Source organism: Tubulanus polymorphus, chromosome 2, assembly GCF_964204645.1.
Source record: "Tubulanus polymorphus chromosome 2, tnTubPoly1.2, whole genome shotgun sequence".
Classification (NCBI taxonomy): domain Eukaryota; kingdom Metazoa; phylum Nemertea; class Palaeonemertea; order Tubulaniformes; family Tubulanidae; genus Tubulanus; species Tubulanus polymorphus.
In genome coordinates, this window is record NC_134026.1 from 9138892 (window position 1) to 9156289 (window position 17398).

General features: G+C 37.8%; 1 protein-coding gene across 5 annotated transcripts in view; it reads left to right on the forward strand.

The window, feature by feature from the left end:
* Nucleotides 1-3159: 3159 nt before the first annotated feature.
* Nucleotides 3160-17398, forward strand: part of LOC141898265 (rapamycin-insensitive companion of mTOR-like) — a 38268-nt gene continuing 24029 nt past the window's right edge. For 4 of the 5 annotated variants that reach the window (XM_074784094.1, XM_074784097.1, XM_074784096.1 and 1 more), the window contains exons 1-8: nt 3160-3209; nt 4129-4176; nt 5519-5684; nt 7405-7736; nt 8693-8865; nt 15565-15623; nt 16785-16935; nt 17204-17291. In XM_074784094.1, the coding sequence (XP_074640195.1) occupies nt 3167-3209; nt 4129-4176; nt 5519-5684; nt 7405-7736; nt 8693-8865; nt 15565-15623; nt 16785-16935; nt 17204-17291 (1060 nt within the window). In that variant the 5' untranslated portion in view covers nt 3160-3166. The remainder of the gene's footprint in view (nt 3210-4128; nt 4177-5518; nt 5685-7404; nt 7737-8692; nt 8866-15564; nt 15624-16784; nt 16936-17203; nt 17292-17398) is intronic. The other variant, XM_074784098.1, reaches the window with a different exon arrangement.

Below are 17398 nucleotides of genomic sequence, written 5' to 3' on the forward strand. Positions count from 1 at the left end.
ATGTATGGCCCGCGTGTGATTGAAACCCGGTTTCCATGGCAACAGAGCTCACCAACCCATAGAACTGACCCCACGAGGGAGAAATTTGTTTACAGATTTGTGACGAAATGAAGATAATATATTCTGCATGTCTTAGCAGGCACTAGATATGATACATGTAACAACTTATTTTCAAAATATGATAGAAATCATAAGAATTTGACTAGAACCATGGGTAACCCTTATGTTTAAGTAAATATTTATCTTCTATAGATTTTCTTAAAAGTAAACAATGGTTTTTCTACTGAAAGAAGAATTTCTTGATTATCTCAAAACGTTTTGAAATGAGAGCCGGTCAAAAGATTTATCAATCCACATTTAGACATTGTCCATATATAAGAACCGTTGCTATGGCAACGAAGACAACAATTGCAAAGCTGGCACCAAAACTTTTCTGACTCCATAGAAACTAAAACACCAGCTCTAACAACAAGTGCGCCCTCGAACATAAAGAGACTGGACTAGAAACTGTTACATTATTGTTGTACGTTTTGATTTTGTAGTTTTCTGATCAGAAAAGAAAAATGCTAATTGGTCAGGTAATTCATGGTAACAACCGAAAACCTGATCGGGGAAATGTATTGCAAATGTTGGCATAAGATTTATAATCAATACATCCACTGCAGTGATTATCAATGTTACAAATCTAGCGAATCTCGGTGTACATATCGAAAGAGATATGAACGGGAAGACGTTTAGGGTTTTAGCTATTATTAACCAAGAACTATTGCAGACTGCAAGCGCCATTACAAATTAATAGATCTGACAACTTATCACAGAGGAGTCATCGAGAATATACGTAGGACCGTCTCGGACGTACAATATAGAACTAACTAGTACAGGTATCAGTGAATAATAAATACAGAACGTGAAATCGCTGAGAGACAATGTGATAAGATAGTTAGCGTATGATAAACCGCGGAATCTGCGACTTTTCATTACCAGGAAAGTAACTGTATTTCTGAAAGCCCCACAGAAATACGATAGGCAAAATGACCAGTGACACAGTACGGTAGATTCCAGACTTGTTCTTCGCCACAGACACGATGACAAGGTAACTGTTATACGTTCGACCAATCTGCATCTGAGTTGAATTTATGATTGACGCTGGTTGATGAAGGTGGAGTGCTCTAATTGTCCGAGAGTGTTCTGAATGTATCAAAAGAAGCAAAATCAAAGCCATGTCTTATTTATCTAGATTCACAATCCATTGTTCCCATCAAATAAGAATAAATTCTCAGAAATCTAACACAATTTACTAAGATTTTGTGAAAATGTACGACTGTGTTAAATGTAACAATATCAGGGTTTCCAGCGGTCCTTCCAAGTCCTTCTTTTGTAAAAAGTTTAAGTCCTTCCTTTTGATGAAAAATTCCTTCCAAATTTAATTTTTCATATTTTCCGCACGCAATTTTGTCGCGGATATATATGTGACTGTTGAAGTATTATATTACTCGAGCCTGTTAATTCAATTGTCAGTAAGATTGAATATACATGAAAGTGTTATGGAAAGTGTATGAAATTACCCCGAAATGTAAAGACTGATATTCCGGTGAAAGCATTGCGAAAATGTTCCCTTATATGCCCTTATACAGGGGCGGATCTATGGGTTTGATTAAGAAGGGGGAGCAGGTAAAGTTAGGGCACATTTTGATGAATAAGGGCACACCGGAGGCGTGAGGCACGTTTAATAGGTGCGAATATTTCTGAAAATATTTTCGAGTATTGTTAGGCGAAAATTTTCTAAATTTGATGCAATTTTAGAGCTTTATGGCTTTTCTGGTGGCACCTGGGAGCCTTTTTGCGAATCCTGTGTCCTAGACATGTAAGCTTATTATAGACATGTAAGCTTATTAGATAGCCAAAGATAAGAGTCGAAAAGGAAGACTGGTCTAGGCCCCCCATCCCCCCATGAAAGTCACCGGAAAACATCAACTATATTTTTGAAACACCCCACGGGTGGTTTAGTTTTATAAAAAATTTCACTTAAATAAACAAAAGATTAAAAAAAAATTTTTTTAGGGCACCTTGAAATTTTGATGGGGGAGCGCTCCCCCTGCTCTCCCCTTGAATCCGCCCCTGTGATATTACTAGAAATAACTTCTTTCCGAGTCCAAAAGTCCCTCCTTTCGGGTTTAAAATTGCCGAAAAAGTCCTCTTAGTCACTTCTTTTTACCTTAGCTTTACCACTGGAAACCCTGTTAATTAGATAGATTCATTGTAGAAAAATTCGTTGATAATGGTACTATCATACATGTAGTAAATTTTTACGAACATGTAGGGAAATGTTTGCGTAAGTTCAATTCGTTTTAAGCAGGATCATGATGATATGATTCCTTCATGGGTGGATCCAGAAAATTGAACCGAGGGGCCGGGTCAAGCGCGGTGGTTTTCCAAATAATAATAATGTTTTTTTCATATTTCAATCAATAATGTAATCATCCTGAGAAAAGAATTTCATTCATAAAACTTTGTGCATTACCTACAGTAATTTCTGGCAGACGCTGTAAGAGCGGGACCTGGAAATATGTTCGTTATAACCGCTAGTTCGTTACATCCAGTATGAAATCAATCAAATCTTCTTACTCGGGACAAAATTCTATATTTGTTACATCCGAAGAATCGTTGTATCCGATGAGTTCGTTGTATCGAGATTCTACTGTATCGCTATCAGAAAATGTCCGAACATAGAACATGGAGGTCGAGACCCTTTAAAATCCACCCCTACAAGACTGTGATCAGTGGTTTACTGGGGTTGGACCTCAGACGAGGAAGAACTTTGCAGTGTCGATCTAAGCTAGCTAGGTCTAAGAAGACTCAAAACAAGTGTATACTATACTGGTATTTAAAAAAGTGAATTCGAACCAAACAAAAAATTAATTCTTTCACCTGTATCTGTGTGGTTTTGGCGTTTTGTAGAACAATTATTATAGAAATTCGTTGAGCACATTATTTGCAATTTACAAAATATTGCGTCACTGAGTTCAATTATGGATTTGGTGCAGATGATGTCTTCAACGAATATTTTTCCGAATAGGCCGCCCGTCCCAGCCCAGAAACACTGGAATGCCATAGGCAAGCGAGGATGGTTGGTTTCCACATCAGATGGCACCACGTTACAGTGATTATGGCGGCTTCATTTCGGGGGAGGTGCGGAGGATACGGACGAAGTAATAATTTTGTGTATTTAGCCTTCATGCAGCTCACACACTGTTTTCTCTCGTCGATTATGACCTGTTTATCTATTTTGAAAATGATTCCGTTAAAAAATTTCAGTGATAACGCCGCGTTTTTGTTTTTTAACGTATCAATATTAGAATGAAAACAAATGCAAATCGACTTTATTGTCAATCAGCTGACTGTCAGATTTGATATGCGCCGTTGTAACAAGGCCGCTCAGGAAGCAAAATATGAGCATCTTGCTAATTTTTTTTTTGAAAAATTTATTAATCTGGCCAGAGAGTGACAGACAGAAGAAAATTGTGGTTATTATAAAGTTAAACCCCTTAAATTTATTAAAAGTTTGAGATTTTTTCTGGTTTTCATTTTCACAGGGTTCCGATCAAATTGCTTTGGATAAGTCCAAAACCTTTTACAGGGTCATCTACGACTCCTTGATTCCTTGAAAACTCCTTCTGAGCCAAAAATGTTTTCGAGGTCCTTGAATATCCTTGAAATTGAGCAAAATGGCCAAAAGTTCTTGAAAACTCCAAAATTTTGAGAAATTGTAAATCAGAAAATTTGTAGGCTTTGGGCTTAGTTATTATATACACAAATTCCACCGAATTGAATGGTTTACTGAGATAAACAGTACCGATTTAGGTGCAGTCTACGGTAATTGGGTTATGAAAGTGATGCAAACATTCCTCAAAATTTATTAATTTTCTCCTTGAAAAGTCCTGTTGAATTCTGGAATGACTGATTTATAGGAACCCTGTATAAGGGGTTACAACTTAAAGAAGCAATATCGATAAAATCAAATTGTTCTGAGTTTCCGAAATGGTGCCTCTACACATTATGTGCCTTTCTTCCTTTCTGGTATTCCTGGATCCACTCCCGTGTAATGAATGTTCAAATTTCATTTTTCAGGCCGCCGCATCAGTGTTGAAGACTATGTTCCTATTGACCTTGATAAAGGTAATTCCCTCATCATTGTAGTGTAGTCTATTAGTTAATTCATAAGGAATGTATTTCTGCGATAAGTTGTAAGGACAGACCTCAGTAAGGTTTTGAATAATCTGGAACCTATTCCATGGGCGTCCCCAGGATTTTTGGGGGGAGTTCGTTTTTAGGAATTGAAGGGGGTCTGAGGAAAATTTTGAAAATTTTGTGCAAGCAGGCGCGTTCTGGTGCAATCTGAGGCCGATAGGTAGACTAGTTCCTGTTTACTTTGCATGTAACGATTTTATTCTGCTAAATTAAGCAAATGCAGACTGTGTGCCGACGTTCATTGACATTTGAAATTTCAAAAAAAGGGGGTTCGTTCGAACTACCGAATCTCCCCTAGAGACGCCCATGTATTCCTAGTCCAATTGAACGTGACTAGACCTCGAAGAAGACTGGTAATCGTTGATATCAGTAGCGTACTAATTAAGCCTAGTATGAAGGGGATAATTCAGCCCACATCCAAGGCATGCTTGCCCCCCTGAATGCTTCTTGTTGTTTACACCTGCATACTTGTAATTGTTGTTGATTTTATTGTATGTTTTGCTTATACTTATATCTTTATCAATTTTCTTTTGCATTTCAGTCAAGTAAACATAAAAATTATTCAACCAAAATATCGCAGAATAATTAATCTCGAATAAATGAATTAATAAGTAGACTAGCCTAAAGTTTTATAACTTTCATGTCCAAAATGGCATCATGTTTTGAACATCCAAATTTGCCAAAACCGTATGGTTGACTTGTTTCTTAACTTTAACGATAGATGGTGAATTTATCGCACAACACCAGTCAGTTAGTTTAATGCCCTTTACTACTAAAACGAACTATAATCAGTCATTCTATGCAGTGTGTTAGTGATGTCATCTATTGAAATGGGGGCTGAACACGCATAAATGGGCATGTTTTCTGCAAAATACCCCCTCTGTACTGGTGATTGCCACAGATTTTATCACTTTTAGAAGAAATGCTGCTTATTTTACATTGAAAAAGCATGACCAGATGAACAAAATAAAACAATGAAGACGAAGATATCTCTTTTAGTTTTTGTTTTATGTAGCTCTGAAAAACACGGAAATACTGGCAAAGCGCAGCATTTCCTGAAAAATAGGCCTGGCTGGCAAAGAGTTGATGCCATTCTGATTCCAGTTGCGCATTCATGGCTTAGATTTAAGTCCATCTTCATTCTATAGTTAACATAATAACGAAAGACCAGTCTTAAGGTTAAAGAACTCTTTTGGATTCGATTCACGAATGTGCAACTCAGCCTTGACGATATGTCCAGTATTATCGAAAAGTAATGATTCCATTTCAGATCCGAAGGAAAACCTACGCGAGATTCTGCAGAATGCCATTAAATCAAAAGCGTTGATTAGTTCAAATCGTAAACTCGGATACTTGAACAACATTTCACGATTATGTAGTAGCGTCGATAATAAGGCGGTTGATTGGGGCATCTCAGATGAAGAAATCCTCATTTGGTAAGCGTCTGGGTAATAGCCTTCATTCTAATGAAAAGCCTCCTTCGTGGAGATTCGAACCTGGCACAAACCCCTTGCCTGATTAGCTCTGTGTACATTAGTTAGCTCTAGAATTGAGGGGCGTTGATCAGATTGCCCGATTGTATAATCGCTAGGAAAATTCATGAATAGCTGAGATAGAATAACTGGGACAAAACTGAAACGATTTATGATGGGCTTAATATGACATCTTGCCTCTGCAAATAGCTGCGAGCTGGTGTTGTACATGGCGGGTTTCATGCTGTGTTGCCATCAGGTTCGAATCTCTGCCGAGGGAGGATGAATGAAAAGCTCATTTAGGGTAATAAGTATGTGCTCATGCATTACAATTGTGCAGTGCCAAATTTTTGACCTTGTCTTGTCAGGTCAAGGTGATCTTTGTTATATTCATCAAGGTCAGGAACCTTCTTAATCTTGTGCAATCCTAGATTGCTGGGAGACTGGCCACCCAACACAGTCTATATCCCTCACTGTGTATCACTCACTACACCAAGTGTAATGATCGCAAGACTCAATCCGTTACTTTTAAGATCCTGAAAAAATATTTTTATGGTCGGAGACCATATAGGCATCATATCTTGTACTGGCATGGATATAGTCCCATAACGCTGTATCATATAGAACTGATAATCCAATAGAAAAATCATCATCATGCGTCATTTGCCTGTATCAGTGATTCTAGCTATGACCATCATAGCCTGTTTTATTTAGGTTCTCAAATTTCTGATGAAACTATGGAAAGTTTTGAGGCGCATGAAGGGCCTACCTGTCAGCGAATGATTTCTGTTGGCTATGAATTGTTATCCCCATCACTATCCTTGCAAGTGCTCGCGCACTGATTTATTCTAAACTTGTTTCAAAAAACTATGCAGTTAGTGGTTTACACTGACTGGGAGAGGGTTATTATCGTCACTGCAGCATTCGAAATAATAACTAGCGTGGATTTTATTTCTTGTGAGTGAGGGATTCTCATAGTGAAAGTTACCACTGATGCCTGCATCATATCATCATATCATCACTCAAACTGCGCCACTCGATGAATCTGTGCTCTCGGGCAATCCCTCGAGTTATAGTTAGTATATGGTTTGAGAGACACTGGTGCTGTATACGCGGCGAAGTGAGTAGCGTCCCGGTTCATGTAGTAACACTGACTCACAGATTCTGACTGACAAAATTGAAACAAATTCCTGTAGTGCGTAGTTGAACAAAATATTTAATGAGAAACTTAAATTTGTTTTCACTGACAAAAAACTGACCACTCCTCATCCATTACCAGTCAACCTGTCTTCTACCATATGGACCTTATGGTCCTCTTGTTTCAGACCATACGTGACCTAAAACAGTACTTGCTATTACACCCCTTAAACCGGTAGGAATCGAGTAGAAATGCTTCTTTACTAAGCTTAGTGACTGTATAGTATCGCTGCCTGTATAGACAGAATTACACTATGGAAAGTACAAATTTATTACGATTGACGGGTAAAAGCTTTAACAACAGTAACTAAACAAAAAACTAGACAGTTGAATGCACATTTTAATCCAGATTTTCATCTCATATGGACATGTCTTACTGTTCACCTGTTCTACTCAAATATATGAAAAATATGATCCAGATTAACTGAGTGTTGCTGCGCAGGTCATAGATTACCATGCTATTTTTTTCTCATTTCTTCCATGACAGTCTTAGAGTTTGTCTCGTCAGTTCGTCGAAAGAAATACGCGCTGCGACGTTGCGTGCAATCGGTCACCTGCTCGAGAACGATGAAATACTCGCGGCCGTACTGAAATTACGCTTGGACTATCTAATAGCGCGTTCGTTAGACATTTACGTCGACGACAACGACTCGGATTTGGAACGTATCCAGGCGGTGAAACTTATTCGAAAGATTATACAGATCGAGCCGCGCGTTGTTCCGCAGTCGCTTATATTTCCTTTGGTGGCGATCGCTTTCGGCGGAACCAGCAAAAAGGATCCGCTGTACAGACTTTGCTACGAAACTATATGCGAATTAGGTATGTATTTTATGACGTGAATGAACATGCACCCTCAGTAGGGATTTGAACTTGTGGGTATCGCGATACTCCGCCACGGAATGAAACCCGGCCTGATTAACCCCAGATGTGCAGGTACATCGGAAATCAGGTTTTTTAGCGCAGGGTATTCTATTCATACCTATCCACGAATTTGCCTTGGCGATTGTACAACACGCAATCTGATCAGGTAAGGTGTGTGGCTATGCTGCGCATATACCGGTAATGTATGCTGGGGCTATTTGGGCAGGGTTTTGTGGTGTGATGGAGTTTTAACACCCTTGGGTTCGAAAAACTCCTGAGGGAGGATTGTGAACAATGACAAAGGCCCGCTGTGAACAAACTGGTATCTATAAAATGATTACTATGGTTTTCATGTATTTAATAATAATAATAAACACGAATTTGTATAGCGCCTCTTTCCATGTACCTGTGTACAAAGTTCAGCTGCGCTGTCAAACCTGATTATTATTACCCAGCTTCTGTTACCATTCTATAGCAGTCTTACTCCCCCTGGGGAGATACAACACCGATCAGCAAATCACGATCAGGCGTCGTCAGCGATCAGGCGTCGTCAGCCGGTAGCAAGTGTGAATTGATGCCTTGCCTAAGGACACTACAGCATAGCCGGGGTTCGAACACTGGACATCTCAATTAAGAAGCCAACGCCTTAACCTTTAGGCCACGCCACTCCACAATTTACAGTAGTTCGTATCTTTTTATTGGTATCTGCTGGCTCACTGGGTTAAGATGCAAATATTCATACAATATTCATCGAGCGTTAAAGAGGACTGAGTTTATTCTCGAGGATTTTGTGTAGAATATATGTCACTGATGCCATAGATATATATGTCTTATATTCTATAAATACTTTCAAGGTAATGAATGTCATCTGACATGATATGAAAAAACTTGGGTTTCATATTTTTGTTTTTCAGCTGTGTATAACCCGAGTTTGGCCGCTGAATGTGGTGTCATCCGAGCGATTCTACACCAGGTATTACAGTCGCATATGTTGCCGCGAATCAACGAATCGTTGGTGATGACTTTACTTTATCTGTTGAACCATCCACGATCGAGACGATTCATCAAGACGGACGTCGATCTCGAGGTAAAGTCAAATAGAACCTAATAAGATAAAATCCCACTATTTACAGATTAAAAGAATTTAAAAACCAGAATTTATTTATTTTATCACATCTGACGATGATCTCTAGGGTGAGATCGAAACGTCGTGTCTTTTATATATTTTTGATTGAATAAATAAATTCTGGTTTTTAATTCTGTTATTCTTTTGATCTGTAAATAGTGGGATTTTATCTTATTATCCGTTCACCACGTTTGAGTGTGGTTATCGTTCCAAATAGAACCTAATCGCGCGGCAACAAATCCTGCTTTACTTAACCCTGCTTTCCATTCGTATACGGTCGCTCCAACCGTATCGCATTTTCCAGTAAACTCAACGGTTCATCACAGACTGTGAGGTGCTGTCTCCAAACGCTTACTTTAACGTCTGGTGGTATTACGGGTGAATTAGCATTCTGGCAATCAAACGGAATGACGCAGTTCATTTTATTAGCTAGCAGTGTGTGTAAAATTGTGATTTATTGTTTCATTCAGAGGTGTGAAGATCTCTGCTTCATCATCAATTATCGTTGATCAAATCTGGATAATAGTTCTATTAATCGTTGATCAAAGCAATAAATGTGTTGATATTAGTAGTATTATGGCCGAATTATGCAGAATCCCCTTTTGATATTGCACATCAAGTACGCTTGACATCTATCAGCTCCAGTTATTATGTGTTGGTACCAGTACTCCGTTCTGACCGTTCATGTTCTGAATCTTTTTCAAATTCATTTGGAAAAACTTTCAATTTCCTTGATTCTCAATTCAGTATCAAACCAACTCAGTGAGATATTAGCAGTCCTGTTGCTACCGATTTACACAGTTTGCTTTGTATATTTACAAATATACAAAGCATATTTTGGGTCAAATGACACAAGATGAAAAAAACTACAGCACCTGAATGATCGCTGAACCAGTAAAACCACTAGCTATGCCCCTTCTGTGACCATTCCCTGGGGAACTTTATTCAGATGACGTGTACATGTGTGCGTGTGTACTGTGTTATCTGTTACTGCAGTGTTTCGTGGGGTATTTGACCCAATTTCAGGGATGAGAATTCCCCGCGGATCCGCGGTTTCCCGCGGATTTCGGTATTGAAAAATATCAATTTTCCAAATACTCCAAATATGATGTAAAAGTATGGGGGGTGTGGGGTGATGATCTCACTCAATTGGTCCGGCGCGATCGGTAATCAGGTGAACCGTAAAAGCGTTCAGTGCCTGTTTTACTTATCGTCACGTTAAAGTATCGCATTTCAATGCATATTCATTGCAACGCAGTGATTTTATATCTACATTTGTACTACGATGAGTGTGTATGTATTTTATCGATCGGTTGCAGACACGCGCGTGCGGCAACAGTAGTAATGTATATTGGCCTACTTACTGTTGCTGCACGTGTGTGGCGAATGTCTTCGGATATTATACACTACTGGGTGATGATTTTTAGTGAGCATTCATCGGCGCATTTTTACTGCAATAATTCAGGGCTCGACCCGTAATGCATGAGGTGCTGAATGTCATCGAATGAGGATGTACCACATTGGAACTAGCCATTACCTTCCAAAATATAATAGTCGTTCATGGGTTCAAGATCGCTCTAAGTGCTCGGAAAACGCGTTTAATTTCTAAAATTTTCTTGGGGGAGGGCCCCCAACCCCCTGAAATAGATCGGGCTCGGGCCAAATTTGTGATCGCAGCTTATCAAAATTTAGGAGGGGGTACACCAGCACTGCAAACCAGTCGCTCTCAGTGCTGGGTGAACAAATTGCAATTATATTTCAGTTATAGATCGAGGAATTGTGGGGCATGTCGTGACATTGCTTGATGAGATTCAATTGGAAAGGTCGGGATTTATTAGGCTGACATGTTAGGAGCTGTGCATAATTTTCCAACCCTTTTTGCTAGTAGATAATAAAGATGTACTGATTGTTGTTTCGGCATGACTTCGCTTAAAATATGCCTGGTATTAGATCAAACTAAACTTAGCTTTAGGTTTAAGAGTCTAAAAATTTTGTTCGCCTCGGCTCTGAATTTGTCATTCGTTTAACAATACAGTCAACACATCAGACCTTATTCTTGATATTTGGATTATAAGTTGACAAATTTTTTAACTTGGCTCAGGTACATCGAAAAAGTAAGTTAACAAAATTTTGTAACTTTCAATTGAAGTAGCAGACTCTAAAACAATGAACAGAACAGAGTTTTGAAACTTCCCTTTGCAGTCGATATTTATGTGCTTTGAATCTTGTGTGAGATTTTCTTTATTTTTACCAATTCTTTTAAGTACAATCATAAGAATTGTGTTGAGAATCATCAGGAATAGAATTGGTAGAAGATTTGTGAAAGCTGACGTTAAGAAAATTTCAACACTGAAAAAAGTTGATTGTTCGATTGGAGATGAGAATTTTCATTTTGTCAGAACTGGAACATAAATTCCCTTACATTTATGAAACCAATATATAGAATGCCCAATCAATAACATGAAACTAATAGATAAGGAAGTGATTATCTATTAAAACTGTGGGCCCATCGATTTGAACTTGGTGCTTTGTATAGTTTTTTAACTTTTTCTGGCAGAATTATAATTGCTCTATGTTAGGCGTAGAGTTTTGCTGAGTTTAAGTCTATTTTGATCAAATGCGAAATATGACTAATTTTTTATGATCAATAAAAAGTCCGGTCCGGTAAAAAGTCCGATCAATCTTATGGTTTGAGTCAACGAGCGTCATGATTTGTACGACATGATCGATAATGTTGATAAAGACAAGGATTGATCCTAAACAATTTTTTGCCTTAGCCCTGAATCTGTTGGTGCGAGTGTACTTAAAATAAATTACAGGTTTTAAGTCGACCTACTTCTTAGTTTTTGGTTCTTTTTAGGAGCTTTCAGAAGTTCAACTACTTTTATGATAATGCTGATTTGCAGATTCCGCAGTTTTATCTTACGCTAACCACCTCATCGTTGTATCTCTCATCTCTTTATCTCTCCATGTACACTGTATCAATGTTGCATTCTCTTGCATCACAACACTAGCCCAATATTTATGATAGATTCAGTGATCAGTTGTGAAATATATTATATTGTAGTTACGCTGACTGGCCGTAATAATTTATGGTTTATAGTAGCTATGTCCTTAGAATGTGCAGAAATTGTGCTCTTCCCGTTTACATCTCATTTGATATGTACAACGAAATTTGCTAGATTAACTTAATTGAAAATTACTGCAATAAATGCACTGATTCTATATTTTTGGTTTACCTACGCTTTTTCATGGCACAGAATTTCATGCCATTAGTGGTGCCAATTTGTATGAGCGCAAACGGTTCATGACATGAGCATACAAAGAACCGGGATCGTAGCTATCGATTCTTCGGGAGATTTCTACCAAAAACAATATTTTTGTGACGGCCAATTTTTCAGATCCTTGGTTTTATGGGATAAACGTCCGATGACCTACATTGATGACGTTTCCTCATAAAAGGGGTCCCATATGCATCGCAACAACCAATCAGAGCTACGCACACCTGCTATGGAGTCATGATAGACCATTAAGTAATACATTTGCCTTGCCTAACATGTATTCTAGATCTATATCTATAACGGAAATATTAATTTGAAAATATTTGGCATTCTAAAATTCATTTTCGGTGTATCAGTGGGTATTTTGGTAAACGTGCGTATGAATATGCCGATGAATTTTAGGTAATACGTATTTGCATATAGGTGAACTGGTATTGTTAAGGATATAATCAATCGTCTGCACTTGGAAGTGGCTAGTCCACATTGATCAGCATCATTTGGGAAATATGCGCACATTTTGTCATGACGTTTCAGTGTCCTGAAAATCAATGACTTCGCAGCCACGAGCTCGGTGCCCCCGCAGCTATAGCCAAGATGCGATGTCGCCTAATGAGCAATTAACATCTCGTTTGATGTTATTAATGATGAAGATGTACTGATCGGTGTTTCGGTGTGAGTCTACCTGAAAAATGCCTTTTCTCAATTAAGCCGAGCTTGGGGGCTAAGGATGACCCTAAAAATTCTTTTTGCCTCGGCTCTGAATCTGTCATTCGTTAGACAATATAGAAAATAGTTCACGCTTGAATCTAAAGGAGTTAATACATCAGACCCTATACTAGATATACGGGATAAAACTTGACGAGTTGTTAAACTTCCCTTTGGTACATTGAAAAAGTAAACTAGAATATCTTTGTAAGTACTAATCGAAGTAGCAGACTCTAAAACAATGAATAGAACTATGATAGCAATTGCCATTTTAGTCGCTTTTCGGTCGATATTTTTGTGCTTTGAATCTTGCGTGAGATTCTCTCTATTTCTGCCAATTCTTTTTAGTATGATGATGAGAATTGCGTTGAGAATCAGTAGGAATAAAATCGGCAAAAAATTCGTGAAAACTGACGTCAATAATGATTCTACGTAATAGATGATGGTATTTTCGATTGGAGATAATTTTCGGCGGGTTAGTACAGGAATGTAAACTCCTGAACATTTATCAAACCAGTACTTTGAATGTCCAATATTTAACATAAAACTAAGACCAAAACAAGCAAAGAAAACATATTGCACGCAAACGCATATATATAGTCGGTGTTTAGTCATATGCACCTGTGCGAACAGCGGAAAACTGAGACTAATGACCCGTTCTGCTGCTATCAGCACTGTTAGCCAGTTTCTCGTCAATTTCGTTGATCGGTTGAAGAAAAACATTGCAAAATAAATCCCATAGAATCCAGCAAATTTTGGATCGTTAGTCATATCTATGAGGCGTTGAAAAGCATCCCCGTACACGACAACGTTCAGTAAAGGTCGCAGGAATTCACGAAAGAATTTGACGATGAGAAAAGAAATATCAGCGACAGCTAACGCTCTGAGGAGAAATATCGACCGGTGCTGCGATGACTGTCGTTTTAGAATGACGATACTAAGACTGTTGAAGAAAACACCAAACACGACCATAGCAGGTAGAAACGTTACTCGCTGTATGAACCGATCTGTAATTCTAAGTTTATCATTGCACATTAGAGTATAATTCGACATAATGTTTTCTCTGTATCAGAAATGTCAATTGGTGAATCAGTAATTCATTGGAAACCCACTATATATATATATATATATATATATATATATGTATATTTTAAACCCTGTTTTATTGCATTACCGTAAATTCCAACATCAATATTATTTATTAACTTATACCGTATATATTTCTGTGCCAAATTATGTATTTCTGTGCCAAATGAATTTGTCGATTCTGATCTTAGATTAGATTAGATAGCTTTATTTTTCTGAAAAATTGTAACAAAACATGTAAAAATCATTATGATTTATCCCCATGTCCGATCCCAGTGTACTAAAGTTTTTCCACCATGATAAAGTGCATGCAAGAATATATGGGCTCCTATGGAGAAAATGCACCTGACAGCGTGTCATATTGGCCATAAAGTGCAAGAAGCTAATTGAAATGGAAAGTCATAGTTGATTGCCAGGGTGAACTTCGTATATTAGAGTTTATCAACTATTTGCAAACTAAGTGAAACCGAATGTCAGTTACTATAATCCGGAAATAGCAAACCACGCAAATTGAGCCCAGTAGACTGCGGACCAGACCCAATTCCAAGATGGCCAACACTGTGAAATTCGTTCAGACCGAACTATTCATTATTCATTGAATTCGATTATGCATTTTATTATTAGCTCTGAACACTAGTTAACAAAATACAAAAACTGAAGTTTGCCTAATACGATGCATATGAACAATATTACCGTATGTATGGTATTCGTATCTAAGTTTATATAGGTATCGCGTGAATATTTCTTTAGAAAGTAGGGTTATTTTTCGAATAATGCCATGCAACAGTGTTTGGTTGTGCTATGTCCTCATTAGAAAACCTATTATATCTTATCGCCAACTAGGAGGCATATAAGGAAAATTGGAAGGTTGTGGTCCTAAAAGAGAGAAAAGAAAAGGCATCTGGCGGTTAAAGACATTTTTGAAGAGATACATCCTAAAAGATGCAAGTTCCAAGTTGGAATTGCATCTATGTCTTGACATAAGATTGGGAAACCTCAAGAAAGGGCAACTTCAGTGGGAAGGCAGGGGTCAGGACCACCCCCTAAATCCACCTCTGAAACTACGATAAGAGTGCGACTGATATAATGATGGCGATTTTGATTTGTTTTTGCGAAAGTGATGAGGACAGGTGTCCTCGCTTATCATTAAATTGGAAGCTTGTTTGAACGAATCTGTCACGTCTAATGACAGGACCAGCTGACCGTGAAAATTCAATTCACGTGATCTCAATACTCTAGATACTCCAGCAGCCACAGCGTAGTGGTGACGATGACCTACGAGTTGATAAGTGTTTATTTCTTTACAATGATATACTGAGACATTCTTGATAGTGACTTTGGCACTCGAATGAACGGTACAATGGGGAACCTGCAAAGAACCAGCTTTCCCAACCGGTTACAAATATTATTTTATGAACTGCCTAATTATATAAATGTTTGTGTTCCACGCAATATGTGGTATCGATTTTCAATGATAATTCATTTACTTCAGAGGAAAGATGGTTCGAAGTCAAATCGCCACAGTTGAATTGTCGAGACTGCATTAGTTGTAATGATTAAGATAATGTAAAATTTCTGTTGTTTTCAGTATATGTTGGCACCATTCACTGACAGTCATGTGAGTTCGAAGTCAAGTACGCCACTTAGGTAAGCAACAGGTTAATAATTATATATTAAAAGGCCCTAAGGGCCCATCAGCGTAAGAATAATTGGGTCGATCGGACTCAAGATGGCCATCCTAGAACCTTTTTTGTAGCCAAAAATGTAAATTTTCAGTTACAAGGTAATTGGTTTTTGTATATGGCCATCAGGGGCATTGAATAATACATTAGCTTAGTATTTCTTATTATATTCGTACCTATGCATATTTTGTTACCACAATCAATTGCAAAGTTATAGCTAATGACATGGTCTATGATTGTGGCGAGTTTCAAGGACATTAGTTATTCTATATGGTCACCAGGGGGTGCTGAATAGAAGAATAACTTGATATTTCCTTATGGTTTGGGTACCTAGGCATATATATTTAATTACCATGATTAATTGCAAAATTGTAGCTCATGACATGTTCTATGATTGTGATGAGTTTCAAGGTCATTGGATTTTGCATATGGTCACCAGGAGTCATTGAATTGTAGGATAACTTAATATTTCCATATTATATTGGTACCTAGGCATGTTTTATTATCACAATCGATTACAAATTCGTAGCTGCTGACATGTTCTATGATTCTGGTGAGTTTCAAGGTCATTTGTTTTTGTATATGGCCACCAGGGGGTGTTCAATATTGAAAGTGTTCGATTGCAATGGAAACCACTTCTCAAGTGGGCATGGTTTCCCTGGACCCCTAGTTACATTGTACATTACCCCTAGTCTGGATCGCATCTCATTACTTAATTACTCATTTTGTTCTGGATTATAGGCCTACCGGTACGTATATCTCATAATTTTGTTTTGATACTAGTATCCGTGAAGATGCTTGTTACGATATAGTAAAAACTTTGAATGAACTACTAGCTCAAGGAAAAATTTCAGACTTTTTATTCTTAGTATGGGATTTCATATTACAGTCAAACTCGCATCATAGCTGGGACAATCATTATGTTGATATTTATTCAAATGATAACATAAACATAGTAAATTGAACTGGAAATACACAAATTGCGACTCAAAAATAGTGATGACTCAAGTAATGTGACGACTTTCCGTTATTCGATGATGCCTTAACCAAATTCAACTCTATATGTTTTCATATAGTATCAACTGTATCTGCAGTCTCAAGAACTATATCAGGTTATTATTTTCAGTGAAGAGAATGATAAGCGCTATACTGCCAGTAAACTAGCTTTAGTTACAATGTTCAGATCATGGCCAGGAATGGTTCGACTTTGCCGGCCGGATGGAAACGGACTGCAGTCGTTAATCGGAACTCTATTCTTGCCCAACATGCAGACGCGGGTAAGTGAAATTGTTTTCATCGCTTCGATTCCTTGCCTGATGAAAATGGGTGATAAGACCGGGCTAAATTCTTTACGTAGCATTTCTTGCAACTTTTCAATTCAAAGTGATATGTGTGCATTGAACTGTGAGTGATGACTTTGGGTCTATTTTGTGAAACGGTTGGCCTAAATCGATGAATGAATTTTTATAAATGCTTCAATTGTGAAATCAGTGCCATTGGGATTTTGCTTACTATAATCTGTGAATTTTTTGTTTTCTGTTGTAGACATGGATTTTGGATTTATTGTACGATATTTTCTATATTCCACTCCCAGTGAAAACTGATGATTTCAACGTAGCTTTGCTCAGCATTTGTAAGTGACATTATTCTCTTTACCAACTTCATACATTGATTTTAAACAAGGAATAGCAACCAAATAGTGTCCTACCTGGTATTATTACATGCTATAAAGATCTGTGA